The 21,394-nt window shown below is 34.9% G+C and overlaps 3 protein-coding genes across 6 annotated transcripts in view; all 3 read left to right on the forward strand.

Moving 5' to 3' along the window:
* Nucleotides 1–4,529, forward strand: part of LOC102596110 (probable serine/threonine-protein kinase At5g41260) — a 7,506-nt gene extending 2,977 nt beyond the window's left edge. For 3 of the 4 annotated variants that reach the window (XM_006349726.2, XM_015309750.1, XM_006349725.2), the window contains 8 exons: nucleotides 685–818; nucleotides 920–1,025; nucleotides 1,297–1,382; nucleotides 2,197–2,385; nucleotides 3,150–3,302; nucleotides 3,524–3,637; nucleotides 3,809–4,074; nucleotides 4,154–4,529. In XM_006349726.2, the coding sequence (XP_006349788.1) occupies nucleotides 685–818; nucleotides 920–1,025; nucleotides 1,297–1,382; nucleotides 2,197–2,385; nucleotides 3,150–3,302; nucleotides 3,524–3,637; nucleotides 3,809–4,054 (1,028 nt within the window). In that variant the 3' untranslated portion in view covers nucleotides 4,055–4,074; nucleotides 4,154–4,529. The remainder of the gene's footprint in view (nucleotides 1–684; nucleotides 819–919; nucleotides 1,026–1,296; nucleotides 1,383–2,196; nucleotides 2,386–3,149; nucleotides 3,303–3,523; nucleotides 3,638–3,808; nucleotides 4,075–4,153) is intronic. The other variant, XM_006349727.2, reaches the window with a different exon arrangement.
* A 1,419-nt stretch (nucleotides 4,530–5,948) lies between these two features.
* On the forward strand, nucleotides 5,949–10,785 carry LOC102597552 (signal recognition particle 9 kDa protein). Its single transcript, XM_006349729.2, has 4 exons — nucleotides 5,949–6,190; nucleotides 6,273–6,341; nucleotides 10,070–10,163; nucleotides 10,385–10,785. Exons 1-4 carry the CDS (start codon nucleotides 6,119–6,121, stop codon nucleotides 10,459–10,461), a joined length of 312 nt encoding a protein of 103 aa, XP_006349791.1. The 5' UTR covers nucleotides 5,949–6,118; the 3' UTR covers nucleotides 10,462–10,785.
* Nucleotides 10,786–12,117: 1,332 nt separating this feature from the next.
* Nucleotides 12,118–21,132, forward strand: LOC102597866 (protein CLT1, chloroplastic-like). The gene is made up of 10 exons (XM_006349730.2): nucleotides 12,118–12,653; nucleotides 16,058–16,203; nucleotides 16,867–16,904; nucleotides 17,884–17,999; nucleotides 18,804–18,900; nucleotides 19,015–19,050; nucleotides 19,573–19,623; nucleotides 19,696–19,819; nucleotides 20,004–20,129; nucleotides 20,245–21,132. The coding sequence occupies exons 1-10, from the start codon at nucleotides 12,190–12,192 to the stop codon at nucleotides 20,412–20,414; spliced, it is 1,368 nt and encodes a 455-aa protein (XP_006349792.1). The 5' UTR covers nucleotides 12,118–12,189; the 3' UTR covers nucleotides 20,415–21,132.
* The last annotated feature ends 262 nt before the right edge of the window (nucleotides 21,133–21,394 follow it).

Consider the following 21,394-nt stretch of genomic DNA (forward strand, 5'->3'; position numbering starts at 1 on the left):
TTTTTTTCCCCCCCTTGGGGGGGGGGGGGGGGGGGATGGACAGATGGCCTCCTTATATGGACTTGGGCAATCCTCCGCTCATGAGCTAGTTTTTGGGGTTGAGTTAGGCTCATGTGCCATATCTTTACAAATATAAATGTTGAATACTAGAATTGCGGAACTAATTTTGTTGTTGGGATTTTTGGCTAAACTGATAAATACAAGCTGGATGAGACTACAGTTTGATCTGTTAAATTCTAATTTCTAACAAGAAAGCAAGAGCAGATCCAATCTGCGATCTTCTTCTGATAATCCCCAAACAGAACCTTGGGTTCATGCACTGTTCCATTTTAGAGAATGATTTCCCAAACAAAGCCCAGGTTTCTAATTCTGTTCTCAGATATATTTGCTTATCAGAAAAGAGGTTGTGAGTGTTTCTTCATCAAAAAAAAGAAAGAAAAGAGGTTGTGAGTGTTTGCTAGCAAATCCATACACAAAGTTCATTATACAGAGTTTACATTATACTGACCATCAGCTTGCTTTACCTGAGAGCAACTATGGGAAAGCGGAAAATGAGATTGGATCCCTATTTGATTTAACTGCTTTAAGGAAGACTGAAAAATCATGAATTTACTTAGAAAGATAACATATTTCTTCGATTGTGATTCATAGAATGCAGTACTTATTTGTGAGAGCTTAACTCAGGGGACACACAACCAATGAAGTGGGCAATGCGGTTAAGGGTGGCATTGTATATTGCACAGGCTCTTGAATATTGTACAGGCAAAGGACGTGCTCTTTATCATGATCTTAATGCTTATAGAATATTATTCGGAGAAGTAAGTAGATAGTTACGTCTTCAGTCTTTTCATTGGTATAGTTATATTTTGCAATTCAAGTACTTAAATGCCTTTAATGGTCTCCTCCGTCTATTTCACAGGATGGTGATCCCCGACTCTCTTGCTTTGGTTTGATGAAGAACAGTCGAGATGGAAAAAGTTACAGCACAAACTTGGCATTTACTCCTCCTGAATATTTGAGGACAGGTAAGAACTATCCTAATAAACAAACACAGCCATCTTAAGGCACATTTTAATATTACAATATTAAAGGGGAATGTTTTCTATGAGCTACTTTGACTTGATAAAAAGAAAGTAGCCACTTTGACTGTTATAGCATTGGTGTAGCCTTGTAGGATTTTGTTGCAATCCATTCAATGTGAAGGCTTCATTGAATTCATGGTGTTAACTACATTTATATTTCTTGTATTATTAAAATTGTTTTAGTTCGCTCAGTTCTTTTGAATTTTTTTTGCAGGTAGAATCACCCCAGAGAGTGTGATATTTAGCTTTGGGACACTTTTGATTGACCTTCTCAGTGGAAAGCACATCCCTCCTAGCCATGTATGGTTTTCCTGATAAATTTATTTCCTTTCTTAGTTAAATGCTTCTTACAACCATATAGCTCGCACTTCATTGTGACTAGAGGACATGACAATGAGTGTCCTACATTCTTTCTAGTTTCTCTTCGATATCTTTCTGTGGCTACATAAATAGATTATCAATTCTTTTCGATCCAACTCAAGTTTTGAGTTTGAAGGTATCATATGCTACATACTTAATGACAACTGTAATCGCAAGGCGTCATTTGCACTTTGGGTGAGCTCTACATGATCCTTCTTATCACCAAAAAATGATAATTCCTTGTTCTGGCTCAAGGGTACTGACTTCTTGGCTTTTGGGATAGTCTAAATAGTTTGACATTGCCTTTGACACTTGGCCTGTCCCGTTTAATACAGACAACGATTGCAATACGTTGCGAAAATAAACAGGAAATGCTGCCACTTTTTGGGCTCTCTGAGTATGTTCCTACAAGAAATATTATTCAATCGCTGTCTAAAAGACTTGCATCTAATTCTTTGTTCTAATTTTCTAGTACTGCCCTCCTCTTCTTCAGTGATCTAGCTTGTTGAACTTAGTACTGATTCTTAGAATCTTACTGGAACAATAAGAATCATTGTTCAGAGAATAAGTGGTCATATTTTTAGTTGTTCTGTCTTCGAGAAAATGAAAGATGAGAAGTTAAACATGAATCTACAAAAAGCTTGCCAACATTGTTAAAGTCGGACATCAAATTTAAAGAAGGGTTGGGGTGGCTTCCATTTTCAATTAAGATGCTTGCTGAATACTGAAAGCACTATGTATCTACTTATGTCAGGCACTGGATCTGATAAAAGATCGGAATCTTGAGATGCTAACTGATTCTTGCTTGGAAGGTCAATTTTCTACTGATGACGGAACTGAATTGGTACGGATTGCTTCGAGATGTCTCCAATATGAGCCTCGTGAGCGGCCGAATCTGAAGTCATTAGTTTCTGCATTATATCCTCTTCAAAAAGAAGCTGAGGTTCGTGCTTTTCATATATGGTCTAATATCAATTATTAGCTTCAAGATTTTTATAGATCTGAAATTTCTATGCATTATGTTGGCCTGAGCTGAATTTAAATGGAGAAACATAGTCAATGGGGATGACAAGTGGAGAACTTTTTTATTCTTTCTCATACCATTTACAAGTGGTATACCAAAAAGAGGAGAAACCTAGAGAGAATGGTTCTTTCCAAAAGACACCCAATCCTCTATAGTATGCACACATGAACTACAGGGTGCACCAGTAGAAAATAAGAGATCGGACACTAGTGACTACTACTCAAATGAGCAAAGCTCATCTCCACCCCTTCAAAAGCTCACTTATTTCTCTATTTCCAAATGACCCACATTAAAGCAAGAGGAGTAACATTCCAAGCCTTGTGTCTTCTTCTCCTAGCTCCACCCTTCCAGCTGAACGTCAACTCCTTCATGGATTTTGGCATTACCCAAGAAATGCCGAACCATGAAATATTCTTCCATAACCTCGTGGCTAATTTGCAATGTAACAAAATATGGTCCATCTCCTCACCCGCCTCCTTACAATGGAAACACCATCTCAAGCAGACAACCTCTCGTTTGCTAATATTCTCCACCATTAAAATCACCCCTCAAGTAGCTAGCCACATGAAGAAGCATACCTTCCTCGGCGCCATTAACTTGATTTTGCTTATAGTAAAATGTCAGAAATCATCTATTACATGACATAATTTAGCTGGTTTGAAGTTTTAGTACTTGTTTTTCAGGTTCCCTCTCATGTATTAATGGGTATATCATCTGATGGAGAAACTATGCCTCTATCTCCACTTGGTGAAGCTTGTTTGAAAACGGACTTGACTGCTATCCATGAGATCTTAGAAGCACTTGGATACAAAGATGATGGGGGAGCAGCTACTGAGGTTCGTCTATCAATAATTTTTCTTTCTGGTCTTGTATATGCATGTTTTTGAACTTCTATAACCTGTTCCATGTTAACACTTATTGTCCGGTTCTGCATCATGCATGTGATTCATGTGTTTCAACTTATTGCTCATTCGTATTGTAATCATATCCAGTTTATATCCTTGAAAGACAGTTAGAAGCATGTCATGATGATCACACTTCTTTTTCTTGCTTGCAGCTTTCATTTCAGATGTGGACAGATCAGATGCTGGAAACATTGAACTCAAAGAAAAAGGGTGATGCTGCTTTCAAAAACAAAGATTTTAGTGCTGCCATTGAATGCTATACGCAGGTTAGAAATCCACCGTCCTCTTCTAAACAGGCATGTATTTTCATAAACTATCTGGCTTCCCCCTTTCCGAAGGGAAGCCTAGCTTGGCGTAACTGGTAATCTGTCATGATCTACACGATTTATTCTCTTTTTGAACTATTTCCTTATTTATTACTTTGCTTGCTCTTGCAGTTTATTGATGTTGGAACCATGGCCTCACCAACTGTGTTCATTCGTCGTAGTCTGTCTTATCTCATGAGTGATATGCCACAAGAAGCTCTCAATGATACAGTACAAGCACAAGTGATATCTCCTGTTTGGCATATTGCATCATATCTGCAAGCTGCTTCTCTTTTCACATTGGGAAGGGAAAACGAGGCACAAATCGCACTTAGAGAGGCTGCCATACTCGAAGAAGAGAAAAACACATCTTCTTGAAAGTGGCAACTGGAGCTCATGTAAGTATCATCGTTACTTTTTAGTTCGAATCCTCGTTTACTTGGCACATAAATCACTTAAGTTCCTTCTTTTTTCCAGCAGAAATGTAGATGAGCTATCGATATGTCACCTCGTGTATGCAATGGTTAGTAAATTGTGTCAATAGAGAATTCTTTTGCAACATAATTGGATGAAGTTGCTTTGTATCTACAAGTTAGTCCTTGTTAATTTCGTGCCATGGGGTTGTCCATCATTCCCGATTTTTGAAGGTTGCGGTTTTCCCAAAGGGTTGGCTCCATATAGATTTCTCGGTCATCCAAAAAAACAAATACCATATGTTCCTAAAGATACAAGACCTATGGAAAAAGTATGAAGAGAAACTAGCATGCTGTAATTTTTGTACAGTACTATATGGTTTTATTATTGTGGGAATAATTTTTCATAACTTATTTTTAAGTATTGGCAACTTATGTAACTTGCAAATTATTGTTTGTACTTCCTTTATGACCAAAAAAATAAAATAAATTGTTGTTTGTACTGATGTATCCTTTCTCAAAATTCTTGCTTGTACCATCATGAAATCGTAGAATAACAGTTGTGTACCATAGTCAGTAGCTAGCTACGAATAAGGGGTTGTAGAATACATAAATTTTAATCGATTTTGATTCATTAACATTTATGTAAGCTTTTGGTCTAAATACAAACAAATAAATAATTATGTAGATGATCCTCGTAGAAGAGGGGTATTCTACTTATTTGATTCTCCATTTCTATTTAATAAATAAATATTATCTTCTAGGAAAAGAATTTTGTTTTCGATGAAAGCGAATAATATGTTGATGTCTTTAGTAAATTGAATTCATAATTTAATAATATATATTTTTTTGAGTAAATTTTAGGTTTAGCAAACATAAAAATCATGTTTGTATGTTATAACTATAGTTTGTATAATTGTTCTTCATAGCAAACTTTATGTTTGCTATGACTATTAATATGTATATTTTGGTATACATATACAAAAGAATCAATTGTATAATCTGTGTTTGTATAAAGCGAGCAATTGTATAATCTATATTTGTATAAAGCGAGAAAGACAAAAGAAAACTGGGCAGGGGAAGATCTGTATTTCTATAATTATAAGTGTATAGAACGAAAATGTGTATTTGTATGTACAATTTTCTCTCGCTTTATACAAACACAAACGCAATTTATACATTTGTGTTTGTATAAAGTGAGAGAGGCGAGTGAGAGTGGCGAGCGAGATTTTTTGGGGAGAGAGACGAACAAAAAGATATGTATATATACAGTTTTTTCTCGCTTTATACAAACACAAACGTAATTTATACATTTGTGTTTGTATAAAGTGAAAGAGACGAGAGAGAGACTGCCGAGCAAGATCAGGAGAGTGACGAATAACAACTGTTTGCTATGAGTTACAATTAAATGAAACCGTGGTATAACATTTAATTTGAATTAATAGTTTGCTATTTTATATAATTTTCCTTTTTTTTCAAATGAGAAATGAAAGACTAATTATTTTACAAAGGACCCATAAACTATTTTTAAGGAATTATAATTTTACCACCAAAATATACATGCTACAATCTAATTATTTTACTGTGACGAGATTTGTTAATTGCATAATTTTTCCTTCCAATAGGCTGATCTTTAATTGTTATCATTAGCAATCGAATTTATATATAGCAAGTTATAACTTTTATATATTATGATGCGAAAATATAAACTTATACTTCGTGCTTAGGGGCCAACATGCTAATGACCCGATTCGGAAAGGAGATCAACCCATACACTACAGTCTACATGGGTCAATACGGGTCGGGACCCGTTATTTAGAGGCCCATTAACATCTCAATTTCCCTTTTGCTCAAGCGACTCTAAACATACCAATAAAAGACTTTTCAAACCCCTGAGCAGCAAAAATTGAAAACCTCGCCGGCCGGTCACTGAATTTAGCTCCGGCGTCGTCAACAGTCACCGAGAAAACGCTCGATTAGCAGTTATATATACATATATTTATATATAGCAGATACATAGAGAAGAAGAATGGTGTATATCACTTCCTGGGATGATTTCGTTGAGAGATCCGTACAGTTGTTTCGCGCCGATCCCGAGAAAGCAAGTGTTGTTCGACTCCGATGAGTTCATCATTTATTTTTTCGTATAAATTCATGTATTGATGGTTTTTTTTTATTTGTAGACTCGCTATGTGATGAAATACAGACATTCTGATGGTAAATTGGTTCTCAAGGTCACTGATGATAAAGAGGTAACTTTTTTTTTTGTTTCGTGTGATTTTTAGCTATAGTTTTGTGATTTTATTAGTAGATTGTGAATACATGGATGCTAAATTGAGTTTCGATTGTTTTTGTTACTGCTATTTCTATGTCTACATTACCATTTAGTGCAAGTGCTTCGGTTTATTTTATTGTTGTTATCTCTTGAATCCTGCTGGTGTGTGCGGAAAAGGTACAATCATGCACGAGATTGGTAGTACAGTGATGTTCACGGGTTCTATAAAGAAGTAATGATAAGCTTCTCTTAAGTTTTGATGATCGAAATCAACATGTTTGATATTTGGGATGTAATTGATGCAATTGAAGCTTGTGTATTCATGGGTTGCTGAATTGAATTTTGATTATTTCTATATTTTTTGGTTGAGTTTAGTTAGTCTTTTCTATCTCTGCACTACAATTTAGTGCAAATGTTTGGGTTCCTTTTGTTGTTGTTCTCTGTTGAATACTATTGGTGTGTGTGATAAAACTCCAATCCAACACGAGTTAAGTTTTGATGATCGAAATCAACTTGTTTTGTATTTGTGGGATGGAATCGATGCAATTGAAGATGCTATTTGTCATATTGAGACATATGATGTAATAACAATTAGATCAAGCATACATATGTTCATTTTGTGGCTACAATAAAATCATTGAGGGAAGATGTTCATATCTTGGGGAGGCTCTGATGTACATTTTGGTTGCATAAATTTGATGTGGCTCAAATTGACATGTTTTTTAAGGTCATATTTTATCAAGAGAGTGATAAAATATTACCACTATTATTTTTGTATAATATGGGTCTAAGATGTGCTTTAATGAAGCAATATTGTAAGTAAATACTCGTATAGCAGACCCTAACTTGCTAGGGACTGAGGTGTAGTTGTTGTTCTTGTTTTATGTGGAAGCAGGGTATCTTTTAACCTGGTTAGCTGAGGTGTTTGGTCTATCTTGTAGTAGTTTTTTAGTGTGCTGTTAGGCTTTATAGAGATGAGTGTTTTGGCATTCGATAGTGGAAGTTGACTTTCTTTAGGGGGAGAGGGTAGATATCCAAGTTATGCACTCATGCTTGATGGCATATTTTAGTGTTATTTTTTTGCTTATGTGTGAAGTAACGAGTAATGGATTTCTTGTTTTGTGTCTGTTAATATTTCATATGCACTATTTTCTTTTTCTCCTTACCACATGTTACACTCATAACGTCATGTTCATTTTCTTAATTGCTATTTCTCTTGTGGTCTATAAGTTGTTAGAATAACTACAACTGTAATATTGATAAGGTAGAACTCTAAAGAGATTCAACGTCGGGGAAGAGTTAAAGTGAGAATCAGATGAGAACACTGCTTAGCTGGGAAGTACATGGAAAGAGTTGATTAAGAGGAAAGCAGGTTATGTTTGATGTTAAAGGAAGTCTTTTCTTTCCTCTATGACCCAGGATTGTGGAACCAGCTAGTTTAACACCTAAAGAAGACACGGCTTTTGTGCAATGATGCCAACAATTATACAGCATCTCGAGAAAAGCTTTTATGGTCTAAAAAATGGAGTCATCTGCAATCCTTGGACCTGAGCGAGCCAAAACATTATAGTAACCCAGATAATATTTTTTGTTGTTTCTCAAATGGATAGTATCATTGACAGACCACATTCTGCTATATTTACAATAACAAATATTTCTCTTTCTTCGTTTTAAAGCTTATATCATGTACATGCTTTTGTTTGGATGTTCTTGAAGTTGATTCTTCTGGTGAAAAGGCAAAGAGGGTGAAAGATGTAGTAGTAAAAGAAAATGTTTAACTTTTTAAGGTGGGGAGAAAGGAAGGGGGAAGTGTGGAGTCGAAGGGTAGAGACAGACAGACAGGGAGATCTGTTTTATCAGATGACCTGTGTATCATCTTTTGCCTCTTTGAGATTACTATGGGATGGCTTTTAAGCTTATTTTTTGTGAAGCTTCTTAGGATAAGTTGCATAAATGACTTAAGCCAATTTTTGTAGTTCTCTAATCACAAATTTAGAATTGACCAGATATTTTGCTGGAATCTCTTCGAGGTTTCATATATCTCCCTAAACTTCAGTAGAGGGCACATTTAAGATCCTTGATGCTGTACCTACCATGCTTTTCCTTTCTCTCTCATATTCTTTTATGGTTCAGCTCCCCCTATGAGTTTTTTAATATCCGAGAAATCCCGTAGTTTCCATCTTCGAAACTTGATAGATAATGAGTCTGTCCTTTTACCAGACTTGGTCCACAACAGGATTCAAGCTTGTGACATGCTATCCCTCATTGTGCTACCTTTGCCATTTGTCAAAGCGCTGAGGCCTCTCCATTGTCCTTTTTCCCTCAACATATTTTTATTTTTCTCTTATTACCTAGCTTGTGGTGAACCTTATTTCTTTTGGTTCTCTTATGTTTGAACATTAGAACATACCTCAGCTCTTTTGCAGCTTACTTGGGTGACTGGACATTCTGTCAGAAACTTTGATGATACCCAAATTCAAAAGTTATTAGTACCTCTCATGGAAAAGTAATGGAGAATAGTCCTAAAATAATTGTGTTCTATTTTGGTTTGAAATGTTTGAGTTGGCTTGTATAATTCTGATGGTAAACCAGTCATTGAACGGAGAAAATATGATCACCTTCCACTTCTTTCGTGCTGAAACTAGAAAGAGTCAATTAGTAGGTGCCTGTTCCTATTCCTACCTTTCAGCCCCCTTCCCCCTTCCCCCAAAACCCAACCCAACCCAAAAAAGGGTAGGGAATAATAGCAGCATCGCTGATAGGTATGTGATAAAGTGTGGAAATAGGTGGCGTGTGTTGCCGTACGCCTTTTTCCCTGCGGAGCATGGTGATGTAATTATCTTTCTTATAAACAGATCTTCAAGCAATGTCTATTATGTGGAGTATGTGTGTTTGTGTGTTTTCAGGTTAAATAAAGGACAACATGGTGAACCCTTCGGGGTGGCCCAGTGGTTTGAGCTTGGGACTTCCATGTTGGAGGTCTCAAGTTCGAAACCCCTTGCTAGCGAAAGCAAGGGGTTTGCCTTCTGGGTCAAGCTCGTCTCACCAGGTTTGCCTAGTGCGGTTTACCTCTCCTATGTGGTTTGCGAGCTATTGCATAGGAGCGAGGGTTTTACCCTGTGCGCACCCAAAGGGTAGCGGCTGCGGGTTCCCTTGTCATAAAAAAAATAAAATAAAAAATAAAAAAAATAAAAAAAATTAAGGACAACATGATGATTTATCGTGTGTTTTTGTATTAGATATTATATCAGTGATATACATACATGTTATCTCAAGTGAGTTTCACTCTTCTTTTTTTCTCCTCTTGTCCTTAACTTAGACTACTCACCCTACTTGCATAGTATAATTTTCAAACGAAGAGGCATCAGTTGAACCCTCCCTTCTCTACCTTTAGCTCTGCAGACATTGTTATTTCTTCATGGTGTTGAATAAAGTTGTTATTCAGTCTTTGCATCAAATATTTGGGTTCCTCTTGTTCTCGCGTGAATGAAAAGAGGGACATTTGCTGCTCCTCTATGTAATGTTTCCCTTGTATGCATTTGGTAGCTCATAATTGTGGACTTATGTAGCTCTTTTATGTAATAGTTCCTTTTTAGACATTTGGTATGTAATGTATCCAGTATCCCATGCTTGATGGGAGCATGTCAGAGAATTTTCCATATTGGTTGCCTGTTCTAATGGTTTGTATTTTTAATTCCTTGCTAGTGTATCAAGTTTAAGACTGACCAAGCCCAAGATGCCAAGAAGATGGAGAAACTTAACAACATTTTTTTCACCTTGATGTCTCGTGGTCCAGACGGTATTACTTCTTCAAACTTTCTTCACATGGTACCTTGTTTGTTTGGTATAAGTAACATCCAATGACAATCTGATCTTTACTAATTACTCACGCGTACCTTGTTAGACATGCTTCTATCTTTGCGCGTATTGATTCCTAAGAAGTTATATTTGATACTTGCATAATTGCATCTCCCCAATGCGACAGTCATCGTAATGCTTTGCAATTTCTCTTCGTTGCAGCTGATATATCTGAAGTGGGTGGCAAAGAACAAATGGAGGCACAAGCACCTAAGAAAGGAAGAGGAAGGAAACAATAATTCTTCGATGGGTTTGTTGCTGCAACTCTCTACTGCTGTGAAGATAATTTTTTAAACCTGCAAGGAATTTCTCTCCAACTTCTTTTTGTATTATTAGTGGAACACATCTTTTTTGCTTTTTGAAGATAGTCCTTTTAATTTGCAAGCTCTGGTATCTTAGCTTATTTATCTTTGCAGAGCTTAACTTGAGGATAAACTAACTAGACTAGATAAATGTTATCCAAGTAGTCTTTTTGTGTCCCATAATGTTTAAGACTGACAAAAAATATGTTTAAGACTGTGTACACACCACCCTCTCTAGACTCTACTTGTGGGGTTGCACGAGGTTTGTTGTTGTTGCATAATGTGTTAGGTATCTCATATCTGCTTTGGAACCTTACTAATTGGAGTTCGTGTTGGGAAGCTCCACTTTGGGGTTTAACGCTCTTTACTAAGAGCGATTTTATCCTCAAGACCGAACTCAAAATCTTCTCTTAATGATTAGTACTCCTTCGTTTCAATTTGTTTGTCTTACTTTCTTCTTTTGTCCGTTTCAAAATAACTTTTCTTTTCTTTTTTTAGCGATTTTTTAACTTCAACTTTCCGTATGATATGTTTAAAACTACAAGATCCTTTACTTTCTCAAACTTCATATCAATTCAAAATTAGACAAACAAATTGAAATGAATTAGTTTATGAGACTGACGTGAAGTGGAGTAGCCGCGACACTTCCTTATTGGATCTATTGGTGCCACCAAAATGGTAGGTAGGTAGTGAATGTGTGATGTTTAGAGTTGTCACTCGTGCACCTATTCTCAATGGAAGAATGAGTGATCTGTTAGTCTAACTTTGAAAGGGTTGTTTCAAAAGTACTAACAATTTATTGTCTTTATATGTTTTAAAAGTTCCCACTCTTTTCTTTTTTTTGTAGTCACTACATTACCTTTTCAAAGTAGGGGACCTTCACTAATGATTTAACACAACCAATAAAGTGTTAATTATTCTACATAAAATATTCTAGTTATTATTACTACTGAAAAAGGACCACACATTAAAAGATTAAAAAGCCAACAAGATTCTTTTGATAAAAACCAATGGCTAAAGGCTGCGTTAACTTTAAATAATGACACAAATAAATGAAATAAGTAGATATTTTTAGTATCTTTTTTGCAAGTCAATATTGTCACCTAAAACGAATTACACACTAAAGCTGCGATCAATTCATATATTATATTCTAGCTTCCCACAACTACTATCATGATTATTGCTAACAAGGATTCCCCATTTTGAAAGATTATTAGACAGATCATTAGGTTCAAAATTGTATATCACTGCTATGAAACATTTTAAGTTGAGCATCTAGTTCTCGTATATAGTTCTACACCGATAAAAAGAATATGTATCATGTGAGCGAATTTGAAGACTTCCATCGAATGCACTTTCGAATTTAAGACTTCCACAAAATTGAAATTAAAAAATAAAATCAAAATGCTTACGTATGCTATGATGTGAATGACTATATTAATTTGTTTCCTTCGTTGTAACTTCCAAATTAAAATTAAAAAAATCGAAATAATTTTTTATTTCCTATTTTGTCCTTATGTGTTTTTCTGTCGTAATCACTATCATATTACAAAAAAAGAAGAAGTTATATAAGAGCTTCTTCTCGAAATTCTTATTATTAATAATTGAAAGAAAAAATAAATCTGTTTTACGTATTTTCGTAATTGATAATTGTACAATCTCACCATGTCGGTTTGTACTCGCCGGATAATTACCGGCGAATTGTCGTCGCCGATAGCAAGGTATCATATTCCGGTAACAAAACTTCCAGCTGTCCGGTCACCAGATTATCTCTCTTCCACATCTGTTCATCATTTCATAAGCAATACTCGCCGGCCGACCTCAATCGCTAGCAGATCAACGAGAACGAAATTTTACGTAATTGCGGCAGCGGAATCGACCGGTGTATTCCGCCGCCGCGGACGCGATGGCGGAGAGAATGGGAAATGGAGGAGGAGGAGGAGGTGTGCGGTGGGAGATCAGGTTGTGGAGATTAATGAGAACCGGAAAAGTAGTAATCGACGGGCGGAGGTGGCGGTTGCAGCGACGGCTACGGTGGTGCTAGGTGTAGGGAATCGCGTGCTTTACAAGTTGGCGTTAGTGCCTTTGAAGAACTATCCTTTCTTCTTGGCTCAACTCGCCACTTTCGGGTAATTTTCTTTTTCTTTTCATTTCTCTCGTTTCATATTAGTTGATCCTTGTTGATTCAATGACTAAAATATAATTAAAACTATATTTTTACTTAACTATTAGTAACATACTTTAGAATTCTAAATTTGATTATTAGTATGGTTTTACGTAGTTATTTAAGACTAATAGCTTATTTATACGAAGGGTAAAAAATAACAAATTACGATTCATGAGATTGATTTTAAATAAGTTTATTTCATGTTTGATATGATAAAATTATAAAATAACTTAAAGATTATTGTAATGTTATTTTTTTCATATTAAGGGTATGATAACAAATAACTAATTCTAAGATAATTTATTTCCAATCAAATAAATCATAGTACGAGAAAAAAGTGATAGAATTTTCTTAATTTGTGAAAATGGATAAATAAAATAAAATATCTGTATCGAGAGTTTATTTCCTTTTTTGACCTTTGAGCTAGTCAAAAAAGAAATTCTAGTTATGAATATTTTTACTATATTTTTCAATGGATAATATTGCTTATTAATTTTTGGAAAGTAAAATGAGAGTTCAGAAAATATATATTTTTAATATAACTGACCAACTTAGCCCACCTCAACTAATTTTAAAGGTATTTAGAAAATTCTGTTGGGAGCACCACCTTTAAATGGACCTTATAATGCGTGATTTAAATTTAATCGAGATTTAAATACATGCATTGAATATCGGATGAAAAAAAAGTACCGATTATCTCCTACTGATCCAAGCACCGAATGATGATTTGAAAATATAATTAACAATCTTATGTTATTTTTTGTTTTATTATAGATTTGAAATATAAGTTTTTTTTTTTTTGTTTCCTTGTTAACCCGCGAATTTTTCATGGAGGAGAATTTACCTTCCGCGATATTTTAGGGTGACCCGAGTGGATAGTGTAAGTCAACTATCTTTTGTTATTTCTTTGGTTCTATTTTACTGTCACCTTTTTTTCTCCACGTATTTTAGAAATACATTAATTAAGAAATAATTTGACGTATTCCACATTTATTAGAGTAAAATTAGTGAACCGATTCTCTTTTTTTATTTTTAAATTTTAATATAATAATAACTATTTTTTAGAAAATGTGATAAGTAAAAAACAGTATGTAGGGAGTATAACATGGTCAAAGATGTTGAAATTATAATGAAAGGAAACGACAATTATAATTATAATAAAAATATAAGAGAGAAATAGTAAATATATCAAGCGGCAAGGTACATTTAATTTGTACAATTGGTATGAGAAACAATTTGTAAAATATAGTATTTTTCATGTAAATTAAGAATATATAGATTTTACATATTAAGAAAAATAAAATGAAACAACCTAGTTCAACTTATCTATATATTTCTTTTGAAATGGTTTTGATGTGTTTTATTCGATCCTATGATCTTTTGGAAATAATCTTTCTGCCTCATAATGTAAGGGTAAGGTTTGCGTACACTTAATCATCTCCAAACTCTACCTATGAAATTACATTGAATATATTATTGTTATAAAAAAATTATTAAATATAGAGAAATATGCTTTTTTTCTTCTTAGTAATGCTCCATGTAGATCCATTTTGTAATGTGTGCCCTTAGCTGAAAGACAAGTTCCTTTACAAAAATAAAGAAAATGGAAAGCCACGTGAGAAAATTCCAAGGTCACGTGACATGATGCCAAGGGTAATAGAGACATTTAAAGGTACTGCCTATTTTTGTCAGTGTCAGTCCTTGTCATACTTTCCATAGATCGGGGTAATAGAGTAATTTCCATCATAGTATTAGTGATTCACAATGAAAGAATAAAACTTTGCATAGCGTCTTTCAATTTATCACTTCCCCTACCTAGAATGTATTCTTTTGACTGCACCTTGGACCCACTGGACCATATTACCATAGTTTTCTAGTCATTGATGCATCATCAATTATTGGGGGTGTAGGTTAAATGTTACCGTCATGCCAAAAGTTATACTCTCTCTCCCAATTTATGTGACACATTTCGAATATCGAGATTCAAATAAGTCTATTTTTTACTGTAAATTTTTTGTATATTTTTTAAATATTTTAAATTATCAATTATTGAGACTTATAGTACTTTTTATGTAGTTTACAAATATATAAATTTCATTTTAAAAAATTTAAAGATTTCATGAGGAAATTTTTGGTCAAACTTAAAATGTTTGACCCTCGAAAAGCGAAATGTGTCACATAAATTGGGACAGAGGAAGTAGTAATTAATAGTAAATATGGTAACTTTATTTCTTAATCTCTTAATCAAGTCCATCAAGTGCTATATTTGACTCTAACCCGAGCTATGCTCGACCCATAACTTAAGCTTCACCATTGGTAGGATTCTGGTGTTACTCAACAATACCTCAACACAATGTGTGTGCATGTTATTCTTGGGAATTGAACCACTTATCAGGATAAAACACTTACCATCATATAAAAAATGAGCACAACTTTATTTATTAACCAAGTTTATCAAGAAAGCAGTATGTTTGACCATGACACTGATCGGGTTGTCCCATAGGCAGAATGTTGGTGTTCCCTTAACAATAGTTAAAAATTTGCTTTGTATATTTGAGACCTATGTGTGACATATTTGCATTTGTTTAATTTTCCTTTTAAAATTTAAATCCCTGTTGCCTTCATTGTTAATCTTTGTGGTTGGAAATAAGAAGTGGTTCTAATTTGTGATAATTAAAAGGGAAAAAATTAAGTATTACCCCTACAAACAAGTTTAACAGTATGCTTATTCTACATATACAATGTCACTGGAAAAAAAAATGCTCCTGCAGGATGATTTTGCTCTACATTGTTTGTGATACTTGATGAATGGGGTAACTTTATTATGCAATTTATTAGGGGAGATTGAATTCTGTGCTCTGTACCTTTTTTTGCTTGGTTTCCAGATTTGGTTCAAATGATGCTTTAAATGAGATGAATCAGAAACAGCAGAACTGTTATTAATGACATTGGTTCTGATGAACTGGTTATTATAGTTAACTTTCTAACAGCCACACAAGTTCAGTTTTAAGCCAACTTTAGGTAGTATTGAAAGTGCAAGGATCTGGTCCTATCCGACCCAACCCCGGAACTTTGAACAGGTGGCTTGTTTGGACGGCAGAACGGGGATTCGTGAACTCTTTGATAGTGTGACTAAAGTAATTGTAAATATTCCTCTATCACTTAACTCACATTACTAAGACTTAAGAAGATAAAAATCACAAGTATGTATAAGTTCTTTGTTTCGCGCTGGATATGCTGAATATCTGAGTACAATGCATCAATAATAAAAATTTGTAGACACATTTGTTACTGATTGTTTATTTCCAATTGTTTTGTTTAATGGCTGGAATAACTTAATTGCTTCGTCTGCCTCCTTTCACCCAGATATGTACTCGTATACTTCTCTATCTTATACGTACGGTATCATACTGGCAAGGTTACTGATGAAATGCTTTCCCTTCCAAAAATTCCATATGTTGCTGTTGGTCTATTAGAGGCTCTTGCTGCTGCGTCTGGCATGGCAGCTGGAGGTAATACAATGTCTATGCTGAATCAAATTACTAGAATATCCAGTAGATGTTTTAAAGTATTTTCGTTACTCAAATTGGATGTCTCTTTGTCAACTATGATATTCATCAAAACATTATTTCTTCATGTGCTTTTATTACTAATTAGATGGGAGTTACCTGCAATGTTTCCTATGTAATAGGTAATTAACTTCTATGGAAATAAGACATTATTTTGAAAGTAAAAAATTCAAAGAAAATATAGAGCACTTCTAATACTTTTCAGTTCGAAGTTTTTACTTTGTATAATGTTAGCCTAGAAATCTGAAAAGGAAAGTGATATCCTTTAAAATTGAAGATGCTATGAAACACAATTATCTAAGTAGATTATGTTTAATCTAAGTGTTTATTGCAAAGGAGTACCATAAGTAATTGCAAACCTCTAAAGACATTTCATTGCTTACAAAATACAAAGAGTCCTTTTGACAAGACTTAAACAAGTTGCTCTCGAAATGCCAATTTGTTGACAGCTTGTATTATTTTTCATTTAGTTCATGGACCTCTCTATTTGAAATTTATTTCTGGATCTTCTGTTCATTTCATGAAATCTTGATCATGGAATTTATATAGCTTTGCCAATTTTCAATTCTTTACTTAATCCTTTGTTATTATTCTCTTCTACAACAGCTATTCTTTCTGGCGCCACAATTCCAATACTCTCACAGGTAATAAAAATTTGAAATTTGTTTCCTTTCACTTTTTTTTGAACTTCTTAGAGCATATACTGATAATGAGCCACATGATTTTAGGTTTTTAGGAAATGTATCCATCAGTTCAAGTGCCTAAGTCTGTTGATGGAAAACTAGGAAGCTTACCTGAAAACTTGATTGCAGGACCAAACACTTTGAAGATAGGGAAATAAAAACCAAAAATAGGGAGCGGGTGCTAATATAGTCGTGGCTTGACTGCATAAATATATTTGTTCTATCAATTTTACGCTCCTCTCATTGAAATTGTCTATGAAGACTATCGAACAATTTGATACTTGACCTTAATGGGTTCATTTCTTAACCACTCTTATTAAATACCTGTACTCAGAAAGATTAACTGATCATCCTAAAAACATATGATTTAGATAATGGGTAATCAAATGCTCTTTAGATGTGCAGTCATATAAGTTGATCACATAAAACATAAGGCACAAGTAGTACGCGCCATAGAGGATAAGAATGAGATGAAGTCACCTGAGATAGTTTGGTTATGTCCTTTTTGGACCTCCAAATGCACAGGCTTGTAGAATTGATACTATGATGATTGAAAGTGCTAAAGTGGATGAGGTAGACACAATTCATATAAAAGACCTACAGACTCTTAAGTATATATTCGGACTTAGCAAAGAATAGAACAAAACAGAAGCAAAAGATCCATATATGTTTGGCAGGAATCTTTTTAGTTTGTTTAGAGATTTTCATGTCAGTGTAAAATTTATAAAACTTGTAGTGTTGGGAGATAGAAAAAAGACAAATGATTGAGTATTAAAATGAAATGGTCCAAATGAATATTGAGGACCCCAACTAGAGCGAGATTGAGGCATAGTGCTTGTTGTTGTTTTAGGGACATGCTTGTAGGCTTACTTCGTGTAATGCTTCCTGTGACAAGTTAATTGAATCTGTTATTTAACTCGGCCATCTGCTGATCTTGCAGAGCTTTCTTGTCTGGCAACTTCTCCTGTCTTTTATTTTCCTTGGGAGAAGATATAGCCTCAACCAGTTGTTTGGGTGCTTTCTCGTGTCTGTTGGTGTTATAGTAACTGTAGCAAGGTATGTGACACAATTTCTGTCTATAGCTTTTTGAGAATTACGTAACAATCAGTTTGCAAAATTTGTTCAAGTGGCTGGAAGTTTCTAACTACTGAGATCTGAAGCCTCGTCGTCTATTTAGTTTGTGGTGATAGTTCTTCCTAAGTATGCCTATGCTCCTCTTGGATTTGGCCGTGCCATTGAGGCTGGTCAGTCTCATGCGATGCAGTGTCATTGAGGAATGCACTTACTCCAAAAAATAAAACAAGAGTTCTTCCTAAAGTGTTCTAAATCTTATTGTCATGTGAAGTTTCAGAAAACTTATTGATGCACATAAAATTGCTTGGAAGTCAATGTCTATCTTCTCTATACTGTTTAGTGAAAAAGTATAACAATAAAACCACCGAAAGTTCAAATGGTGAAGTGTTGCATTTGTGCTTTCTCTTTCTGCGTATGGATGATGCTCAGCTGCAGATACGTATCATTAGTGTTCCCTTTGTCAAAATTATTTGTTGTTGAACTAGAGATTTTGAGAAACCAATCAGATGTTTCTATAATTCTAAGTATCTACAGTAACCATGCCCCTAAAGTGTGCATCATCCTATCACACTCCAAACTTCTATCTTATCCTTACTATTGTGTTTGGTTAGGTAGGACTTCCACGTTATTTATTACTCATGGATAAATGAAATATTTGAAATGACAATCTACTTCCAACAAGAGTTATCCTCTTTGGAAAATCTTGGTTTGCAATTAAGTTTGAATGAGGAACCATACTTTCAAATAGTGGTTGAATTTCCTGATTGTCTCTTACTTAATTTGCAGTGGATCTAGTGCTGGATCTTTGATGGACGGTGGTGTATTTTGGAGTCTTTTGATGATAGTTTCTTTTTTGTTACAAGCTGCGGATACTGTCTTGAAGGTTCATACCTTCCCTTTTGTTTCCTCTCTTCTTCTTTCAATAGGATTTCGAGGTTTTGTCATCTTCATGATAGCAGTATGATTTACCTAGAGGATTCATTTTCCTTGTATGCAGGAAGTAATATTCCTGGATGCTGCTAAAAGGCTGAAGGTAGGCATGCTGCAGATTTTTCTATCACTCCCTCAGTTTCAATTTATTTGTCTAGTTTTGACTTAACGCAGATTTTAAGAAAGTAAAGAAAAACTTTTGAATCTTGTGGTCTTAAACTAAAGAAATGTTGAATGTACCTAAATGCCCTTTAATCTTGTGGTCTTAAAAATGTCAAGTGAAAAATTGAAATCAAAGAGTTGCTAAAAAAGGAAAGAGGCATTCTTTTTGAAATAGACTAAAAAGGAAAGTAAGACAAACAAATCGAAACGGAGGGAGTACATGATTTAGCTGTTTAAAGTCAGAAAACCATTATCTGAATAAGAAGTTTATCTTTGTCGAAAAGTAAGAGGAGACTTGTTCTGCTACTAGAAAGAGTTGTACCTAGACTTGAACGTCTTTAGTCACCTTGCGTAGGTTCAGTTAACCCACAAAAATGTATGTTGAATTCCTAACTTTGTTCTGTTATTACTTGACGTACTATGATCTGATGGTCTTTTTCTTAATTTACCATGGTATAAGCAGGGAGGTAATGTTGATCTGTTTGTTGTGAACTCGTTTGGATCGGCTTACCAGGTAGGCATCTTATACTGTTTATCATTCACTGTATTCTTTTCCTTACTGAAATTGGTTCTACATCTTTTGCAGGCAGTTTTTATATGCCTTCTCCTCCCATTTTTGTCGAAGTTATGGGGTGTTCCATTTACTCAACTGCCAAACTATCTTAGAGATGGTGCTGCATGCTTTTTGAACATCGGCACATTATCCAGTGGTAAGTAGTGAAATAGTTTGAGTTAGCTTCTGATGATGCACGAAAAGGAGAAGCATGAATAATGAACCTTGGACCTAACTCGACCCCAAAAGCTAGATCATGCGATTTTTTCTTCTCAATTTATTACTCTTTTATTCAAAGACAGAACACTGATTGTAGTTGTTTCTTTCTCGTCTTGTTCTAGGGTGTGCTGGTGCACCTCTTCTACCGCTGCTGTTTATCATTGTCAACATGGGTTACAATATATCATTGTTACATCTGCTTAAGATTTCCTCTGCTGTGCTATCTTGTCTCGCGTCTACAGTTTCAGGTATTTCACTGACACTAGCTGATTTAGTCTCAGCTTACTGCAGTTGAAACCTTCTCTTCTAGACGAATATCTAGGCGCCACTGACCTCAATTTCTTTTGATACTTTTCTCTGCAGTACCAATCTCAGTCTTTTTATTCACATTACCATTACCATATCTTGGCGTTGCGTCCTCCCTCCCACCCGGTTTCATTTCAGGAGCCATCATCCTCGTCATAGGAATGCTTGTCTATACTTGGAGGCCATCAAGTCGCCTAAATAATCAGGAAGTTGATTGCCACTGTTAACTTCCGTCCCTTGTCACATTTGAGGTAGACGAAGATATGACACCATTCTCCAACTTCCACAAGAAGTAAACGAGGGATTGATGATGAGCGGGCAAAAGCCCCCAGATCTCCTGGTTTGTGAGCGGGGTTCAACCCTTTTTTTTTTCTTAGCTGCTCTGGATTCTATTCTAGATGCTACTTACTTACATATTCCGTAGGATTATGGTGAATTTTTTTTTTCAGTGCTTGCCTCTCAAACCACTTTTCTGAAAATCATTATCAATCAATGGAGGTTTGACAGGATTATTACTCAAATCCGTTGCTCTTTTTAAATGCATGGAGTCTGTACCATTCATGTCCTTATAAATTTGTTCCAATGCCAGAGTTGGTTGTTGTATTTTCTAGAAGTACAGAAACAGGGGCGGAAGTAGAAGTTCAGATACGGGTGCAGCCAAACCCAATAGTTTTTTACTCGTAAAGTGTATTTATGTTACGAAATTCTTTGAATATATACACAAAATTTGATCCGGTTATTAGCACTTGTAGTAGTTGTTCTAAAATTCAGCTTTTTGGTTGTTCTGCTGTTCTAGTAGGATTTTACTTAAAACTGTGTTTTATAGCCACATTCTAGAGGTTTTGGCAAAGTTAAATGTCAAATTGATGACAAACTGTATATGGCTATTTTTTCTGAACTATCCACAGGTGCTGTTAAGGCTCTTCAAAGTTAGTTCTTTGGACATTATTCATTTTTGTTGGTTTGAGACTACATACTCAATACTCAATGTAATTTCACAAGTGAAATCGAAAGGGGTGGTGTGTGATGGTGATGATTTTCTTCATAGACAAAGATATATGACTAATTCAAAATCCAAGTAAAAACAAAACATGGTAATATACCCTTTATTCCAATTTATGTGTCATGATTGAAATAAAATTTTCTTTGTATTATTTTTTTAATGCGCCCCACCAAACGACCCCTTAATAATCAACAAATAGATTTC

The sequence above is a fragment of the Solanum tuberosum genome, unplaced genomic scaffold (genome assembly GCF_000226075.1).
Source record: "Solanum tuberosum cultivar DM 1-3 516 R44 unplaced genomic scaffold, SolTub_3.0 scf00114, whole genome shotgun sequence".
Classification (NCBI taxonomy): Eukaryota; Viridiplantae; Streptophyta; class Magnoliopsida; order Solanales; family Solanaceae; genus Solanum; species Solanum tuberosum.

What these genes read in the sequence shown, in the direction of transcription:
- LOC102597552 (XM_006349729.2), top strand. Translation starts at nt 6,119, where the DNA reads ATGGTGTATATCACTTCCTGGGATGATTTCGTTGAGAGATCCGTACAG. An exon ending in TTCGCGCCGATCCCGAGAAA is followed by an intron (nt 6,191 to 6,272) that starts GCAAGTGTTGTT and finishes TTTTATTTGTAG; the next exon opens with ACTCGCTATGTGATGAAATA. An exon ending in GATGTCTCGTGGTCCAGACG is followed by an intron (nt 10,164 to 10,384) that starts GTATTACTTCTT and finishes TCTTCGTTGCAG; the next exon opens with CTGATATATCTGAAGTGGGT.
- LOC102597866 (XM_006349730.2), top strand. Translation starts at nt 12,190, where the DNA reads ATGTCGGTTTGTACTCGCCGGATAATTACCGGCGAATTGTCGTCGCCG. An exon ending in GCTCAACTCGCCACTTTCGG is followed by an intron (nt 12,654 to 16,057) that starts GTAATTTTCTTT and finishes CCTTTCACCCAG; the next exon opens with ATATGTACTCGTATACTTCT. An exon ending in CATCGGCACATTATCCAGTG is followed by an intron (nt 19,820 to 20,003) that starts GTAAGTAGTGAA and finishes GTCTTGTTCTAG; the next exon opens with GGTGTGCTGGTGCACCTCTT.